The 17,217-nt window shown below is 46.7% G+C and overlaps 1 protein-coding gene and 1 long non-coding RNA gene across 2 annotated transcripts in view; one reads left to right on the forward strand and one right to left on the reverse strand.

The window, feature by feature from the left end:
* LOC135055063 (uncharacterized) overlaps window positions 1–13,636 on the forward strand; it is a 150,640-nt gene extending 137,004 nt beyond the window's left edge. The window contains exon 3 of the long non-coding RNA XR_010243635.1: window positions 13,212–13,636. This is a non-coding gene — a long non-coding RNA (uncharacterized LOC135055063). The remainder of the gene's footprint in view (window positions 1–13,211) is intronic.
* On the reverse strand, window positions 8,612–13,411 carry DUSP13A (dual specificity phosphatase 13A). Its single transcript, XM_063958680.1, has 3 exons — window positions 13,251–13,411; window positions 12,183–12,400; window positions 8,612–8,934 (listed from the first exon to the last, which is right to left on the reverse strand). Exons 1-3 carry the CDS (start codon window positions 13,409–13,411, stop codon window positions 8,702–8,704), a joined length of 612 nt encoding a protein of 203 aa, XP_063814750.1. The 3' UTR covers window positions 8,612–8,701.
* Window positions 13,637–17,217: the final 3,581 nt, after the last annotated feature.

Raw genomic sequence — 17,217 nt, forward strand, 5'->3', positions numbered from 1 at the left:
ATTTCTTGGAGTTCTGGTTACCAAGCTCTTCTTGGCCAACCCGGAACAATGAGTATAGTTCTTACTCCTCTCCTTCTTATTATTCTCATTACCCTGGGTAAGAGAGGCAGAGAAGGGAACACATACACCGACTGGTACACCCACGGTGTTACCAGAGCGTCCACAGCTATCGCCTGAGGGTCCTTGACCTGGCGCAATATCTTTGTAACTTTTAGTTGAGGCGGGACGCCATCATGTCCACCTGTGGCCTTTCCCAACGGTGTACAATCATTTAGAAGACTTCTGGATGAAGTCCCCACTCTCCCGGGTGGAGGTCGTGTCTTCTGAGAAAGTCTGCTTCTCAGTTGTCCACTCCGGGAATGAACACTGCTGACAGTGCTAACACATGATTTTCCGCCCATCGGAGAATCCTTGTGGCTTCTGCCATCGCCATCCTGCTTCTTGTGCCGCCCTGTCGGTTTACATGAGCGACCGCCGTGATGTTGTCTGACTGGATCAGCACCGGCCGGTGTTGAAGCAGGGTCTAGCCTGACTTAGGGCATTGTAAATGGCCCTTAGTTCCAGAATATTTATGTGTAGGGAAGTCTCCTGACTTTTCCATAGCCTTGGAAGTTTCTTCCCTGTGTGACTGCCCCCCAGCCTCGAAGGCTGGCATCCGTGGTCACCAGGACCCAGTCCTGTATGCCGAATCTGCGGCCCCCTAGAAGATGAGCACTCTGCAGCCACCACAACAGCGGCACCCTGGCCCTTGGAGACAGGGTTATCCGCCGATGCATCTGAAGATGCGACCCGGACCACTTGTCCAACAGATCCCACTGGAAAATCCTTGCATGGGACCTGGCGAATGGAATTTCTTCGTAAGAAGCTACCATCTTTCCCAGGGCTCGCGTGCATTGATGCACCGACACCTGTATACGTATTAGGAGGTCTCTGTCTAGAGACGACAACTCCTTGGACTTCTCCTCCGGGAGAAACCCTTTTTATCCTGTTCTGTGTCCAGAACCATACCCAGGAACAGTAGACGCGTCGTAGGAACCAGCTGCGACTTTGGAATATTCAGAATCCAGCCGTGCTGTTGTAGCACTTCCCGAGATAGTGCTACTCCGATGAACAACTGCTCCCTGGACCTCACCTTTATAAGGAGATCGTCCAAGTACGGGATAATTATTTCGGCCATTACCTTGGTAAATACCTCGGTGCCGGGGACAGACCAACGGCAACGTCTGGAATTGGTAATGACAATCCTGTACCACAATTTTGAGGTACTCCTGGTGAAGAGGGTAAATAGGGACATGCAGGTAAGCATCCTTGATGTCCAGTGATACCATGAAATTCTCCAGGCTTGCAATAATCGCCCTGAGCGATTCCATTTTGAACTTGAACCTTCGTATATAAGTGTTCAAGGCTTTCAATTTTAGAATGGGTCTCACCGAACCGTCTGGTTTCGGTACCACAACATTTTGGAATAGTAACCCCGGCCTTGTTGAAGGAGGGGTACCTTGATTTCACCTGCTGGAAGTACAGCTTGTGAATTGCCGCCAGTGCTACCTTTCTCCGAGGGCAGCAGGCAAGGCTGATGTGAGGTAACGGCGAGGGGGAGTCGCCTCGAACCCCAGCCTGTATCCCTGTGATACTATTTGCAGAACCTAGGGATCCATCTGTGGGCAAGCCCACTGGTCCCTGAAGTTCCCGAGACGCGCCCCTACCGCACCTGTCTCCACCTGTGGAGCCCCAGCGTCATGCGGTGGACTCAGAGGAAGCGGGGGAAGATTTTTGATCCTGGGAACTGGCTGCTGGTGCAGCTTTTTCCTTCTTCCCTTGTCTCTGTGCAGAAAGGAAGCGCCTTTGACCCGCTTGCTTTTCTGAAGCCGAAAGGACTGTACCTGAAAATACGGTGCTTTCTTAGGCTGTGAGGAAATCTGAGGTAAAACATTTTCTTCCCAGCTGTTGCTGTGGATACGAGGTCCCAGAGACCATCCCCAAACAATTCCTCACCCTTATAAGGCAGAATCTCCATGTGCCTTTTACAGGCAGCATCACATGTCCACTGCCGGGTTTCTAATACCCTCCTGGCAGAATGGACATTGCATTAATTCTGGATGCCAGCCGGCAAATATCCCTCTGTGCATCCTTTATATATAAGACGACGTCTTTAATATGCTCTATGTTAGCAAAATATTATCCCTGTCTTAGAGTATTAATATTATCTGACAGGGTATCAGACCACGCTGCAGCAGCACTATTTATGCTGAGGCAATTGCAGGTCTCAGTATATAACCTGAGTGTGTATATACAGACTTCAGGATAGCCTCCTGCTTTTTATCAGCAGGCTCCTTCAAGGTGGCCGTATCCTAAGACGGCAGTGCCACCTTTTTTGACAAACGTGTGAGCGCCATATCCACCCTAAGGGATATCTCCCAACGTGACCTATCCTCTGGCGGGAAAGGGTACGCCATCAGTAACTTTTTAGAAATTACCAGTTTCTTATCGGGGGAACCCACGCTTCTTTACACACTTCATTTATTCATCTGATAGGGGAACAAAACACTGGCTGCTTTTTCTCCCCAAAAATAAAACCCCTTTTATGTGGTACTTGGGTTCATGTCAGAAATGCGTAACACATTTTTCATTGCCGAGATCATGTAACGGATGTTCCTAGTGGATTGTGTATATGTCTCAACCTCGTCGACACTGGAGTCAGACTCCGTGCCGACATGTCTGCCATCTGAGGTAACGGGCATTTTTTGAGCCCCTGATGGCCTTTGAGAAGCCTGGGCAGGCGCGGGCTGAGAAGCCGGCTGTCCCACAGCTGTTACGTCATCCAGCCTTTTATGTAAGGAGTTGACATTGTCGGTTAATACCTTCCACCTATCCATCCACTCTGGTGTCGGCCCCACAGGGGGCGACATCCCATTTATCGGCCTCTGCTCCGCCTCCACGTAACCTTCCTCATCCAACATGTCGACACAGCCGTACCGACACACCGCACACACACAGGGAATGCTCTGACTGAGGACAGGACCCCACAAAGTCCTTTGGGGAGACAGAGAGAGAGTATGCCAGCACACACCAGAGCGCTATATAATGCAGGGATTAACACTATAACTGAGTGATTTTTCCCCCAATAGCTGCTTGTATACACATATTGCGCCTAAATTTAGTGCCCCCCCTTTCTTTTTAACCCTTTGAGCCTGAAAACTACAGGGGAGAGCCTGGGGAGCTGTCTTCCAGCTGCACTGTGAAGAAAAAATGGCGCCAGTGTGCTGAGGGAGAAGCCCCGCCCCTTTTTCGGCGGACTTTTCTCCCGCTTTTTTATGGATTCTGGCAGGGGTAATTTATCACATATATAGCCCTGGGACTATATATTGTGATGATTTGCCAGCCAAGGTGTCTTATATTGCCCTCAGGGCGCCCCCCCCCAGCGCCCTGCACCCATCAGTGACCGGAGTGTGAGGTGTACATGAGGAGCAATGGCGCACAGCTGCAGTGCTGTGCGCTACCTTGGTGAAGACCGAAGTCTTCTGCCGCCGATTTTCCGGACTCTTCATGCTTCTGGCTCTGTAAGGGGGACGGCGGCGCGGCTCCGGGAACGAACACCAAGGTCGGGTCCTGCGGTCGATCCCTCTGGAGCTAATGGTGTCCAGTAGCCTAAGAAACCCAAACTACCACCTGTTAGGTAGGTTCGCTTCTTCTCCCCTTAGTCCCTCGCTGCAGTGAGTCTGTTGCCAGCAGATCTCACTGTAAAATAAAAAACCTAAATAAACTTTCTTTCTAGGAGCTCAGGAGAGCCCCTAGTGTGCATCCAGCTCAGCCGGGCACAAGAATCTAACTGAGGTCTGGAGGAGGGTCTTAGTGGGAGGAGCCAGTGCACACCAGGTAGTCCTAAAGCTTTCTTTAGTTGTGCCCAGTCTCTTGCGAAGCCGCTAATCCCCATGGTCCTTACGGAGTCCCAGCATCCACTTAGGACGTCAGAGAAATAGTGTTAGCTGCAATTCACAAATTGTATCTTCAACAGGTGGTGGTCAAGGTTCCCCTCCTTCAACAAGGGAAGGGTTATTATTCGACCATGTTTGTGGTACCGAAACCGGACGGTTCGGTCAGACCCATATTGAATTTAAAATCCCTGAACATATACCTGAAAAGGTTCAAGTTCAAGATGGAATCGCTCAGAGCGGTCATCGCAAGCCTGGAAGGGGGGGATTTTATGGTGTCTCTGGACATAAAGGATGCATATCTTCATATCCCCATTTATCCACCTCATCAGGCGTACCTCAGATTGTGGTACAGGATTGTCATTACCAATTCCAGACGTTGCCGTTTGGTCTCTCCACGGCACCGAGAATATTTACCAAGGTAATGGCGGAAATGATGGTACTCCTGCGGAAGCAAGGGGTCACAATTATCCCATACTTGGACGATCTCCTCATAAAAGCGAGGTCAAGGGAGCAGTTGCTGATCAGCGTAGCACGCTCTCTGGAAGTGTTACAACAACACGGCTGGATTCTAAATATTCCAAAGTCGCAGTTGATTCCTACGACTCGTCTGCCTTTCCTGGGCATGATTCTGGACACAGACCAGAAGAGGGTTTATCTCCCGATGGAGAAGGCTCAGGAGCTCATGACACTGGTCAGAGACCTATTAAAACCAAAACAGGTGTCGGTGTATCACTGCACGCGAGTCCTGGGAAAGATGGTGGCATCATACGAGGCCATTCCCTTCGGCAGGTTCCATGCGAGGACCTTTCAATGGGATCTGTTGGACAAGTGGTCCGGATCACATCTTCAGATGCATCGGTTAATCACCCTATCCCCCAGGGCCAGGGTGTCTCTCCTGTGGTGGCTGCAGAGTGCTCACCTTCTCGACGGTCGCAGATTCGGCATTCAGGACTGGGTCCTGGTGACCACGGATGCAAGCCTCCGAGGGTGGGGGGCAGTCACACTGGGAAGAAATTTCCAAGGGCTGTGGTCAAGTCAGGAGACTTGCCTTCACATCAACATCCTGGAACTAAGGGCCATATACAACGCCCTACGTCAAGCAGAGTCCCTGCTTCGCGACCAACCGGTTCTGATTCAGTCAGACAACATCACCGCAGTGGCTCATGTAAACCGCCAAGGCGGCACAAGGAGCAGGGTGGCGATGGTAGAAGCCACCAGAATTCTTTGCTGGGCGGAGAATCACGTAAGCGCACTGTCAGCAGTGTTCATTCCGGGAGTGGACAACTGGGAAGCAGACTTCCTCAGCAGGCACGACCTCCACCCAGGAGAGTGGGGACTTCATCAAGAAGTCTTCACGCAGATTGCAAGTCGGTGGGAACTGCCACAGGTGGACATGATGGCATCCCGCCTCAACAAAAAGCTACAGAGATATTGCGCCAGGTCAAGAGACCCTCAGGCGATAGCTGTGGACGCACTGGTGACACCGTGGGTGTTCCAGTCGGTCTATATATTTCCTCCTCTTCCTCTCATACCCAAGGTGCTGAGAATCATAAGAAAAAGAGGAGTGAGAACAATACTCATTGTTCCGGATTGGCCAAGAAGGACTTGGTATCCAGATCTGCAAGAAATGCTCACAGAGGACCCGTGGCCTCTGCCTCTAAGACAGGACTTGTTGCAACAGGGGCCCTGTCTGTTCCAAGACTTACCGGGTCTGCGTTTGACGGCATGGCGGTTGAACGCCGGATCCTAGCAGAAAAAGGCATTCCGGATGAAGTTATTCCTACGCTGATAAAGGCTAGGAAGGATGTGACGGCTCAACATTATCACCGTATATGGCGAAAATATGTGGCTTGGTGTGAGGCCAGGAATGCCCCTACGGAGGAATTCCAGCTGGGCCGTTTCCTTCACTTCCTACAGTCGGGAGTGACTTTGGGCCTTAAATTGGGTTCCATTAAGGTTCAGATTTCGGCCTTATCCATTTTCTTTCAAAAAGAACTGGCTTCTCTGCCTGAAGTTCAGACGTTTGTAAAGGGAGTTCTGCATATTCAGCCCCCTTTTGTGCCTCCAGTGGCACCTTGGGATCTTAACGTGGTGTTGAGTTTCCTGAAATTACACTGGTTTGAACCACTCAAAACGGTGGAATTGAAATATCTCACGTGGAAGGTGGTCATGCTATTAGCCTTGGCTTCGGCTAGGCGTGTATCAGAATTGGCGGCTTTGTCACATAAAAGCTCTTATCTGGTTTTCCATGCGGATAGAGCAGAATTGCGGACCCGCCCACAATTTCGAAAGTGGTTTCATCCTTTCATGTAAACCAACCTATTGTGGTGCCTGTGGCTACTACTGACTTGGAGGATTCCGAGTCACTCGATGTGGTCAGGGCTTTGAAGGTTTATGTAGCCAGAACGGCTAAGGTCAGGAAAACAGAATCTTTGTTTATCCTGTATGCTTCCAACAAGCTTGGGGCGCCTGCTTCAAAGCAAACTATTGCTCGCTGGATCTGTAACACGATTCAGCAGGCTCATTCTGTGGCTGGGTTGCCGCTGCCTAAATCAGTTAAGGCCCATTCCACAAGGAAGGTGGGCTCTTCTTGGGCGGCTGCCCGAGGGGTCTCGGCATTACAGTTTTGCCGAGCGGCTACTTGGTCAGGTTCAAACACCTTTGCAAAGTTCTACAAGTTTGATATCCTGGCTGAGGAGGACCTTGTGTTTGCTCATTCGGTGCTGCAGAGTCATCCGCACTCTCCCGCCCATTTGGGAGCTTAGGTATAATCCCCATGGTCCTTACGGAGTCCCCAGCATCCACTAGGACGTTAGAGAAAATAAGATTTTACTTACCGGTAAATCTATTTCTCGTAGTCCGTAGTGGATGCTGGGCGCCCGTCCCAAGTGCGGACTTCTTCTGCAATGCTTGTATATAGTTATTGCTTAAATAAGGGTTATGTTATAGTTGCATCAGGGTTTATCTGATGCTCTGTTATTGTTCATACTGTTAACTGGGTAAAGTTATCACAAGTTATACGGTGTGATTGGTGTGGCTGGTATGAGTCTTACCCTGGATTCCCCAAATCCTTTCCTTGTACTGTCAGCTCTTCCGGGCACAGTTTCTCTAACTGAGGTCTGGAGGAGGGACATAGAGGGAGGAGCCAGAGCACACCAGAATCCAAATTCTTTCTTGGAGTGCCCATGTCTCCTGCGGAGCCCGTCTATTCCCCATGGTCCTTACGGAGTCCCCAGCATCCACTACGGACTACGAGAAATAGATTTACCGGTAAGTAAAATCTTATTTTAACACACACACCAGGGCTGTTTGAGTGCTATGTCTTCTCCTGAATCCTGATTGAAATGGATCATAAATATCATGGGTTGTCAGGCGGGTTTCCAGTTGATTTGCAACCACTTTCTCAATAACTTTTCCTAGGAAAGGAAGGTTTGATACCGGTCTGTAGTTGGTCATGCAGTCGGGATCTAAATTAGGTTTTTTAAGAAGCGGTCTAACAATTGCTTCCTTTAGGGGTCCAGGAAAAATGCCTGTCTGCAAAGAGCATTGAACTATTTTTGCAAAGACAGGACCAATTATATCCATACAACCTATTAGAAGCTTGGTTGAGGCTGGGTCCAGATCACAGGTGCTGGGACGCAAAATCCGAGCAATTTCAGCAGTAGAGAGAATAACTACCCAAAAAACTCATAAAAAAGTATAAAGGTATAAGTAGTTGTATGCTTTCTCTCCACATACGTAAGTGTTGAAATTCAGAACATATGGAAACATAAGCAAATGCAGAACATAGTGTAATCCAAACCAGTAAAACCAAAAACCTAGGTAAAAAGGCAAGATGGAGGATTACTAGATTCCTATGAATGGTGGGCGGAATAGATATTTTTAGAGATGTTGGCTCCGGAACCGGTTCCTGGGCCCTCTTATCCAATGGAATGTAGGATTCCCTCCTCTGCATATCCAGGATGGCACTCCTGTCACTTGTAACAGGATAGAAATCCCTTCCTCAGGCTGTGTGACAGGAGTTACATTTGGGTACTGTTTATACTATGGTGGGCAATTCCATCCGGGTCAAAGAAGAAACAAGGATATATTCTAACATGGGTAAACACAACAGACAAAAAGGCAAAAGGGTCTTAATATTATACTCTAATGTAGTTTACATAAATGCTTGTTGTTTTGAAGGATTATAGGCTTTATAAACGTATTCAGATGTTCGTCAAAACCGTTATTAGGGTATAACTCAGACCAAAGGGTGCGGCTATATACCAGCGCCAGAGTCTATCTCCAAACCATTAGGAAGTGTTACCCCAATTCACCTGCAGTGGCAAATGTCTAAATAATAATAGCTGTGTAAAAATACGGATTGTTGCACAGATCTATGAATCATGTAAAGGAAAACATAATAAATATTATACATGTATACCCATTTTAATAAACAATAAAGAAAACTAGACATTCATACTGCATGGAAGTAAACATCACAACACAGACAAAACAGACATTCCCTAGACTGTTACAACTTAATTGTAATGAAATATTCTAGAAGCTGTGGTCTCCATTTATCAAGCCTTGGAGAGTGATAAATAGCACGGTGATAAAGTACCAACCAATCAGCTCCTAACTTCCATGTTTGAAAAGTGACAGTTAGGAGCTGGTTGGCTGGTACTTTATCACCATGCTATTTATCACTCTCCAAGGCTTGATAGATCTGGGCTATATAAACTATATAAAATAAAAATGAACACATAAATAATGTAGCTTTCTGTTCATGCACTCCCTTCATGTCTGTTGGTCTGAATCTGTTTCTGTCTAGCTCCACGCAGCTCTTCATCCAGGTGTATTAACTGCTGAAGGAACCCTGTGTTGGGGCACACCCAGCGACTCTCCTGCACCTTGCAGATGGCTTGTATCAGCGAAAGTTGATGATGAATCATTAGATAAGCCAAGACCAGAGTTGCTGACCTACTGATGCCAACAACACAATGGACCAGCAGTCTGCCTGTGAGAGAGAATATTGCAGTGTCACAAACGGCAATTCCTAAAACTATCCACGGTATTATGTAATTTACATTGTCACCTTTAATTGATAACACCTTGTCACAGACAATTGTTTTAATAAACAGAGCATAGTAAGCATACGTGCCTGCAGTCTCTAACATTGATTGACAGAGACAGGATCTAAAGATTTATCCCTGGATAGTTTTGACATCAAAATATTTCTATTTCTCAATACTGACCAATTACATACCACATTTATCATCCTATGTATGAAAAGCATTTCTTACCAACTAGTCTGTGGACCTTTATAGGTTAACATTCATAGAAAATAAATATTAGAATGCTGTCATAATAAAATTCAGTAAATCTGACATTATGGGGACTGTTGTGCCCCAAGGGCCACTAATTCAGTATCACGCATGAAGCATTGTGATGCATTAGCTCAACAGCAGTGTGTCCCTGATGCTGAAACATTGCAGAGAGATTTTTGATGGGAAAGGTACTTAGGGAGGTATTACCCTCATCATTCTTCTATAAAGAGACTGATTACATACTAATACTAAGGAAACAGGTTTATAGCGAGTCATTCAGATGTCTCATTGATCACTAATGATTAGTGGATATTTAATAGTGACAGTTAAGGGAAAGTGTTACCATTCTAATGAATATGTGCACAAAGGCTCAGTTTATAGTTATTAAGCTTACTGACCTGATTTGAATCATGTCAAGGGCTCATTTGGATCTTGTATCTACTACTCATCCTTGGTACAGCAATATATGTGTCTGGACCATAGACTGAGGTCTATTTATGAAACTGAGGTATGTCCTTTATCTGGCTTATCTCAGATTTTCAGAATTTACAAAGAGGTAAACAACGGAGAAATTGCTCATTTCTCCTGCACTACCATATTTTCCACATGCACTCCTATGGGGAAGGAGTGGAGAATATCATAGATGTTCTCCACTACCTAACGCTCCATCTCAGAACCTGTTACCTTTGTAGGTCACCAGTGGTGACCTACAAAGTCACAGAGGTTTCTCTAGATCCATTTCATGTGATCCCTGTTGGGTGAAACAACTACAGAAAGTGCTTGCCTGCATGTCAGCTGTGCATGAGCTTTCCACTATAACTGTTCGCCATCACCATTAGGTTGCTGGTGAACGTGAGAAAAGCTTTGCAGAGGACCAGGGTGCTCCCAGAGGATGGTAAATTGCTGCAGTAGGACATTCTGTATCACTGCGATAAGTAGCGATACAGAATGCTAATTTACGCATAACCATGTTAAATATACCTTTATAGTTGCTCCCTATAGAAAAGGTACAAAATGGAGGGGGAAGTGCTTTATATGTATAGAATCACTGGTGTATTTATAATGGGTGCAATGCATGCGGGCCCCTGGGGATCCAGGGGGGCCCACACTGCACACCCTGCACCCATTAACTGAAATACTTACCCTCCGGAGTCCCGTGGCAAAGCAGCAGCGATGCTGAAATCACTGGGAAAATGGCGCGGTGCCATTTTCCTGGAGTTTTGCACATGCGCAGTAGGAAATAACTGGGAAAATGGCCAACGCGCCATTTTCCCAGAGATCTGTGCATGCGCTGTAGACTCTGGGACAGTGCTAGTGTACCCTAGGGACCCTAGTGCCCATAGTCTACACAGCGCTGCTGGCTAGAGAGGAGGGGGCCCAGCCGGAGCCTGCACACGGGCCTCCTCCTCTCTAGAAATACCCCTATATAGAATGATGTAAAAGCAGATTTAATGCATGACTACAGATAGGAATAATAATATTTGGATGACTCGGGAACCTGGGCAGAGAGGTTTATCAAGTAGGAAACATGTATAGACCATCAGAATCCCGACAGAGGAAGGTAAGTATACTTACCCAATTGCCCCTTAACCCGCCCCCCCACTCGCAGCCTAACCTTAACCCTTCCCGGTGGTGCCTAACCCTAACCCCTCTCCCCACAGCCTAAACCCAAACCACCCTCCGCAGCCTAACCATAGCCCTCCCCGATGGTGCCTACACCCTAACCCCACCTCCTCACAACCTAAACCTATCGCCCCCCCCATCTGCAGCCTAACCCTATTCCCCCCCCCCCATCCCCGCAGCATAACATTAACCTTTCCAGGCTGCAGCCTGTCCCTAACCCTCCCCCCCCCCCATCCACGCGGCTTACCTCTCCGGCGGCCCAGCAGTGTAGCGATCGGGATCACGGGTGTCGGAATGCCGACGCCAGAATTGTGATTCCTGTCAGGATTTCGGCGCTGGCATTCCGTTAAATGTCGGTATTGCGGGGTCTGTATTTTAACAGCCCAGATCCCAACCACTGGGATCCTAACTAGATCCCATCAAGACAAGTTGAGGAATTGGACAGATTATTAATAGAGGAAATTAGTGATGTTGAATAATGGTGGAGTGATTATTATTATTGGCATTACATGCTTGATGTGGACTGGATTCTGCCAATTCCAAAATCATCCAGTAATAAAATGTAGTATTTCTTGTGTTATAAGAAGTCACTGTGGGTGAGAAATTGGGGTCTGGTGACAAACAGTCAGGGTAATTTGTTTTACAAACAGTAGTAAAGGAAAACCACTCAAATGTATATTTTGATATACATTTACAACATGCAAGAGTTCTCAGTTGACTAATTTATTATCAGGGGCTTCAATAAGGGTGATTGGGTACAAAGTAGGGGCTGAGTTGCTGTGGAGGCGCAGGGACAGCCTTGACAAGTTTGGTGCCCTAGGTAAGATTGTACCCAGTGCCCCCCAGGCACATGCTGAAGTGGTCAAGAAAAGGTTAAATATTCCGTAATAAATACATACATAATCTAAACAGTATTGGCAGAACTGAGCTTTAAATGCGCATATTGTCCCACCTCATGATAGGACACCTGTCTCTTCTTACTGGCAGGTGCTCTCTGATCTCTCTGGTCCAGTGCGCAGATCGAGTGCTCAGATCCACAAACACAGCAGGATAGGAAAAGCTGCTGCCACTGGGCATGTGCAGTAGCTCTATTCCTTATGCTGCATATTGTGAATGCAGAGATGGTAAAATGGTATTATAATAATAATAATAATTTTATTTATATAGCGCTCTTTCTCCAATAGGACTCAAGGTGCTTATATACTACTGCTATTGCGATCATGATGTCAGCTGGGGAGGGAGGAGCCCACCCTAGGCTTTGGCAACCTAAGCAACATGTGCAAATACAGGACACATAACAAAGGTTTCACGTTACCTCCAGATGTGTTCAATGCTTTATGAATAAATTCTGATGCGGAATAGAAATATTTGCTCATGTCAAAATCTGGCAAATCACTGGCCGATATTCCATGATAGGTGACGCTAGTACCATAATAATCAGGGCTGCCATCAGAATGTCTCTGCCCATGTGCTGCATTCAGCACGTGTGTGATGCCCATTTTCCACAATTCAAATCTGTTGTTGGCAGTGCTCCTGTGGGAACAAAGCAATACAGGTTTTGATCATCAAAAGCAGAAAATCTTCAGCCCTTTAACAGGCGGAAGATGCAACTTCCTACCTAATTACAGAATATATATAGTATACTGTGTAATTTAACAACTGGAATTAAAATGAGGTTCTTAGCGCACATGTTGGCCAAATTGTGGATATTTACAGTAAGCAGCACATCTATGTATTTTCAATGGCAGGAATACCAGTGGTACACTGCTACAAGCCTAGAGAAGTTGGGGGGAATGGAGGAGGGGCACTGATGGTGGTCCATAAGAAAACAAGAGCAGTAGACATTTTCAAAATTCTATTTTTTTATGACTTGTACAGACAAATAGCATAAAATTATGCTCTGCAGAAACAGCTAATAGTAAGTTATACAAATAGTGAATAGATATATTTTGTTTAGATGTGGATAGTATCTATATTTCTGCTACTTATTAATATTAATAAGAAAATGATTACTTGTAAGCCCCAAAACACACTGTCTTAAATGTGCAACTTGTGGTTCCAGACATATTAAGTCTCTGTCATTTCCTGTCTTCTTATTGACAACATTGTGAAGTCTGCAGAACGTCGTGGTAAGAACATCAAACGTGCATTACTACAGCATTTTCCAGCCATATTTCAGTGTCACAATGTTTAATTTTTATAAGGCGTTTTAATTTTTAAAAGATATGACCATACTGTAAAATATGTATACAAGTAATTGTAATGTTACATTTCTGTGTTCCCCTTTAACATAATTAACCTAAGTAGCTTATATTGTTTTTCAATGTGACTCTAATTATCACAGAGACTTTACATCAATGAGCAGCAACTTTAAGATACTCACAGATCTCCTAAGAAGAGGTTGGGCCAGACTTCATCTACATGGCGAGTGGTTGCACGTTTGCTCTCCAAGAGGCTCTGCAGTTCTGCTACTGTAGGATGCATGTCTTTCTGAAACTCCTTTTCCTCTGAGAGTATACTGCATCTCTCTGCTTTCCCTGCCATAACATTACATGCAGGAAATGAAATTAGGACTAGTGGAAACTACGTGAGACATTTAGACTGTGATTGCATGTGACAGGTGACAAGTCTGGTTTTCTGAGACATTAAAGAGGCACACCACAACACAAGCAAACATGTTCCATTGTATTTCTTTACATTTCTTTAAATTTCATGTTGTTAATGATTAAGAGCTCATAAGTAATAAAATGCAGATTGGAAATAACTTGAGTTAAGTGAATTTCCCTGTTTATTATTTTGTAAAAATACTACTTTATTTTGGTTTTAAATTGGAAATATCTCTTAAACCTTGATCACATTTGTTTATACGGTATGTATCCTGCAGTGGAACAGGAGGAGCAGTTCACACTCCTCTTATTTTGAGCTGGGGCAGTAATAGAATAGAGGAGCACATTAGTCAAATCTTTTTCATAGGTGAAAGTCTAAGGGGGTCATTCCGACCTGATCACACGCTGCCGCTTTTCGCAACGCAGCGATCAGGTCACTACTGCGTATGCGTAGGCACCGCAATGCGCAGTTGCGTCGTACGGGTACAAAGCGGATCGTTGCTGAGCGATGGATTTAACGAAGAATCCATTCGCACGGCCGATCGCAAGGAAATTGACAGGAAGAAGGCGTTCATGGGTGACAACTGACCGTTTTCTGGGAGTGTTTGGGAAAACGCAGGCGTGTCCAATCGTTTGCATGGCGGGTGTCTGACGTCAATTCCGGGACCGGACAGGCTGATGTGATCGCAAGGGCTGAGTAAATTCAGACCTACTCAGAAACTGAAATGTTTTTGTAGTGCTCAGCTGCACAAGCGTTCGCACACTTGCAAAGCAAAAATAAAGCCCCTATAGGTGGCAACTATATGATCGCAACGCTGCAAAAAGTAGCTAGCGCGCGATCAAACTCGGAATGACCCCCTAAGTCATGGGTCTCCAACCTGCAGCCCTCCAGCTGCTGTGGAACCACTGGCGTTTCTATAATGGGTGCAGTGTGTGCGGTGCACACGGGCCCCTGAGTACACGCTGCATCCATTTTCTGAATACTCACCCCTCCGGAGTCCCGCGGCGACGTCTACGGCGGTGTTAAAACTCTTTGAAAATGGCCCAGCGGGCATTTTCACGGAGTTCTGCGCATGCGCAGTAGAGAAATCTCAGGGAAAATGTCTGCCGCGCCATTTTCCCGGAGATCTGCGAATGCACAGTAGAGTCTGAGCGCTCTAGTGCTCAGACTCTCAGCGCTGCCGGCAGAGAGGAGGGGGCCCGAACGGAGGAGGCTGCACCCGGGCCTCCTCCTCTTTTAAAACGCCCGTGTGCAACTACACATCCCAGCATGCCCTGCCACAGTTTTGCTATTAAGGCATGCTAAAACTGAGGCAGGGCATGTTATGCTGTGTAGTTCCACAGCAGTTTTGGTAATAAAATATAATAACGTTGCACTGGATTTATAGGTGAATATACTGTAGGCACAACAAAAAACATTTTTGTAATAAAATAAATTTTGCTGTCAGTCTTCTGCCTTTTGTGGTAGCATATATGCAGAATCTGATTCCATGGTACTCAAATATTGCAGTGGGTTCTTCTTCTTTACTAAAGGTGCGTACACAATAGGCAATATTTGAAACAATATCGCTCTTTTTCACCCTTCTGAGCGATATCATTTGTAATATCGTCCAGTGTGTATGCACTATATTGTTAACAATTGCGCGCTCCTGCAGATCATTAATGATATACCCGTCTGTGCACGCAGCGCAATTTGGACTATATCGTCCAAAACTGCATGTTCGGGTCGGTGGCAGGATGAAGTCACTGAATGATATTGTTAGCAATATCGTTCAGTGAGTACGCACTATGGGGCTAATTTAGGTTGGATCGCAATTCCCGATCTAACCATAATTTTTGCATTCGCCCCGTGGGCACATGCGCAGGTCCCGTCCTGCACATGCACCCGCATTTACTGCGGATGACCTGCAGTAATTATGAACGCCTCTGCCTGACTGACAGAGGCGTTCGCGGGGCAGGAGGGGCGACAATGGAGCATTGTGGTGGCGTCGGCAGGGAAACGGGGGGACGGAGCAGACGGGGGGGAAGGGGGTCATCAACGTTTTCGCCAAACGGAGCCAATTTGATCTTAAAGATGGTTGCGGGCCATAATTTCTGTGAACACACTGAAATTGCGATCTCACCACAATTTCAGCATGATCACAGTGGGTGGGCGGCCCCCAGCATGCAAGTGAAAGTATTGCAAATTCTGCTAAAAAGCACTATTTGCAATCCTTGCTGAATTAGGTCCTATATCGGAGTCAAGGGGAAAAAAATACTAGGCGATATCGCTCATAGAGCATATCGTCTAGTGTGTACTCATAAGACTGGATGACTTCAATCAACAGGAACACGAGTAGGAATGCGAGATATGTTACTGTGTCAGGAGTGATAGTTGCCCCCAATTGGATGGCCACTTTTATTCATAAACCTCCCACCTCTAGCTATTTGAATTGTACCAAGCGCTGGAGCCCTCCACACCCTGTCAGCCAGGAAGCAAGCCTCCAGTAGGCAGTGTGGAATAGAGGCTATATGGAAGCAACAGTGTGAGTTCCAAGAGTGAGGTCTACGCATTACAGTCAACTAAAGCTTTATACTCAATGCCTGACACCATTGATCCGGAACCTCTTGATTAAGTAGGTTCCAGAAAAAATAAGAATTTACTTACCGATAATTCTATTTCTCGTAGTCCGTAGTGGATGCTGGGGACTCCGTCAGGACCATGGGGAATAGCGGCTCCGCAGGAGACAGGGCACAAAAGTAAAAGCTTTAGGATCAGGTGGTGTGCACTGGCTCCTCCCCCTATGACCCTCCTCCAAGCCTCAGTTAGGATACTGTGCCCGGACGAGCGTACACAATAAGGAAGGATTTTGAATCCCGGGTAAGACTCATACCAGCCACACCAATCACACTGTACAACCTGTGATCTGAACCCAGTTAACAGCATGATAACAGCGGAGCCTCTGAAAAGATGGCTCACAACAATAATAACCCGATTTTTGTAACAATAACTATGTACAAGTATTGCAGACAATCCGCACTTGGGATGGGCGCCCAGCATCCACTACGGACTACGAGAAATAGAATTATCGGTAAGTAAATTCTTATTTTCTCTGACGTCCTAAGTGGATGCTGGGGACTCCGTCAGGACCATGGGGATTATACCAAAGCTCCCAAACGGGCGGGAGAGTGCGGATGACTCTGCAGCACCGAATGAGAGAACTCCAGGTCCTCCTCAGCCAGGGTGTGCCCCTGACCAAGTAGCAGCTCGGCAAAGTTGTAAAGCCGAGACCCCTCGGGCAGCCGCCCAAGATGAGCCCACCTTCCTTGTGGAATGGGCATTTACATATTTTGGCTGTGGCAGGCCTGCCACAGAATGTGCAAGCTGAATTGTACTACACATCCAACTAGCAATCGTCTGCTTAGAAGCAAGAGCACCCAGTTTTTTGGGTGCCTACAGGATAACAGCAAGTCAGTTTTCCTGACTCCAGCCGTCCTGGAAACCTATATTTTCAGGGCCCTGACAACATCTAGCAACTTGGAGTCCTCCAAGTCCCTAGTAGCCGCAGGTACCACAATAAGCTGGTGCAGGTGAAACGCTGACACCACCTTAGGGAGAAACTGGGGACGAGTCCGCAGCTCTGCCCTGTCCGAATGGACAATCAGATATGGGCTTTGTGAGACAAAGCCGCCAATTCTGACACTCGCCTGGCCGAGGCCAGGGCCAACAGCATGGTCACTTTCCATGTGTGATTTGAGGAATCC

The sequence above is a fragment of the Pseudophryne corroboree genome, chromosome 3 (assembly GCF_028390025.1).
Source record: "Pseudophryne corroboree isolate aPseCor3 chromosome 3, aPseCor3.hap2, whole genome shotgun sequence".
Lineage (NCBI taxonomy): Eukaryota > Metazoa > Chordata > Amphibia > Anura > Myobatrachidae > Pseudophryne > Pseudophryne corroboree.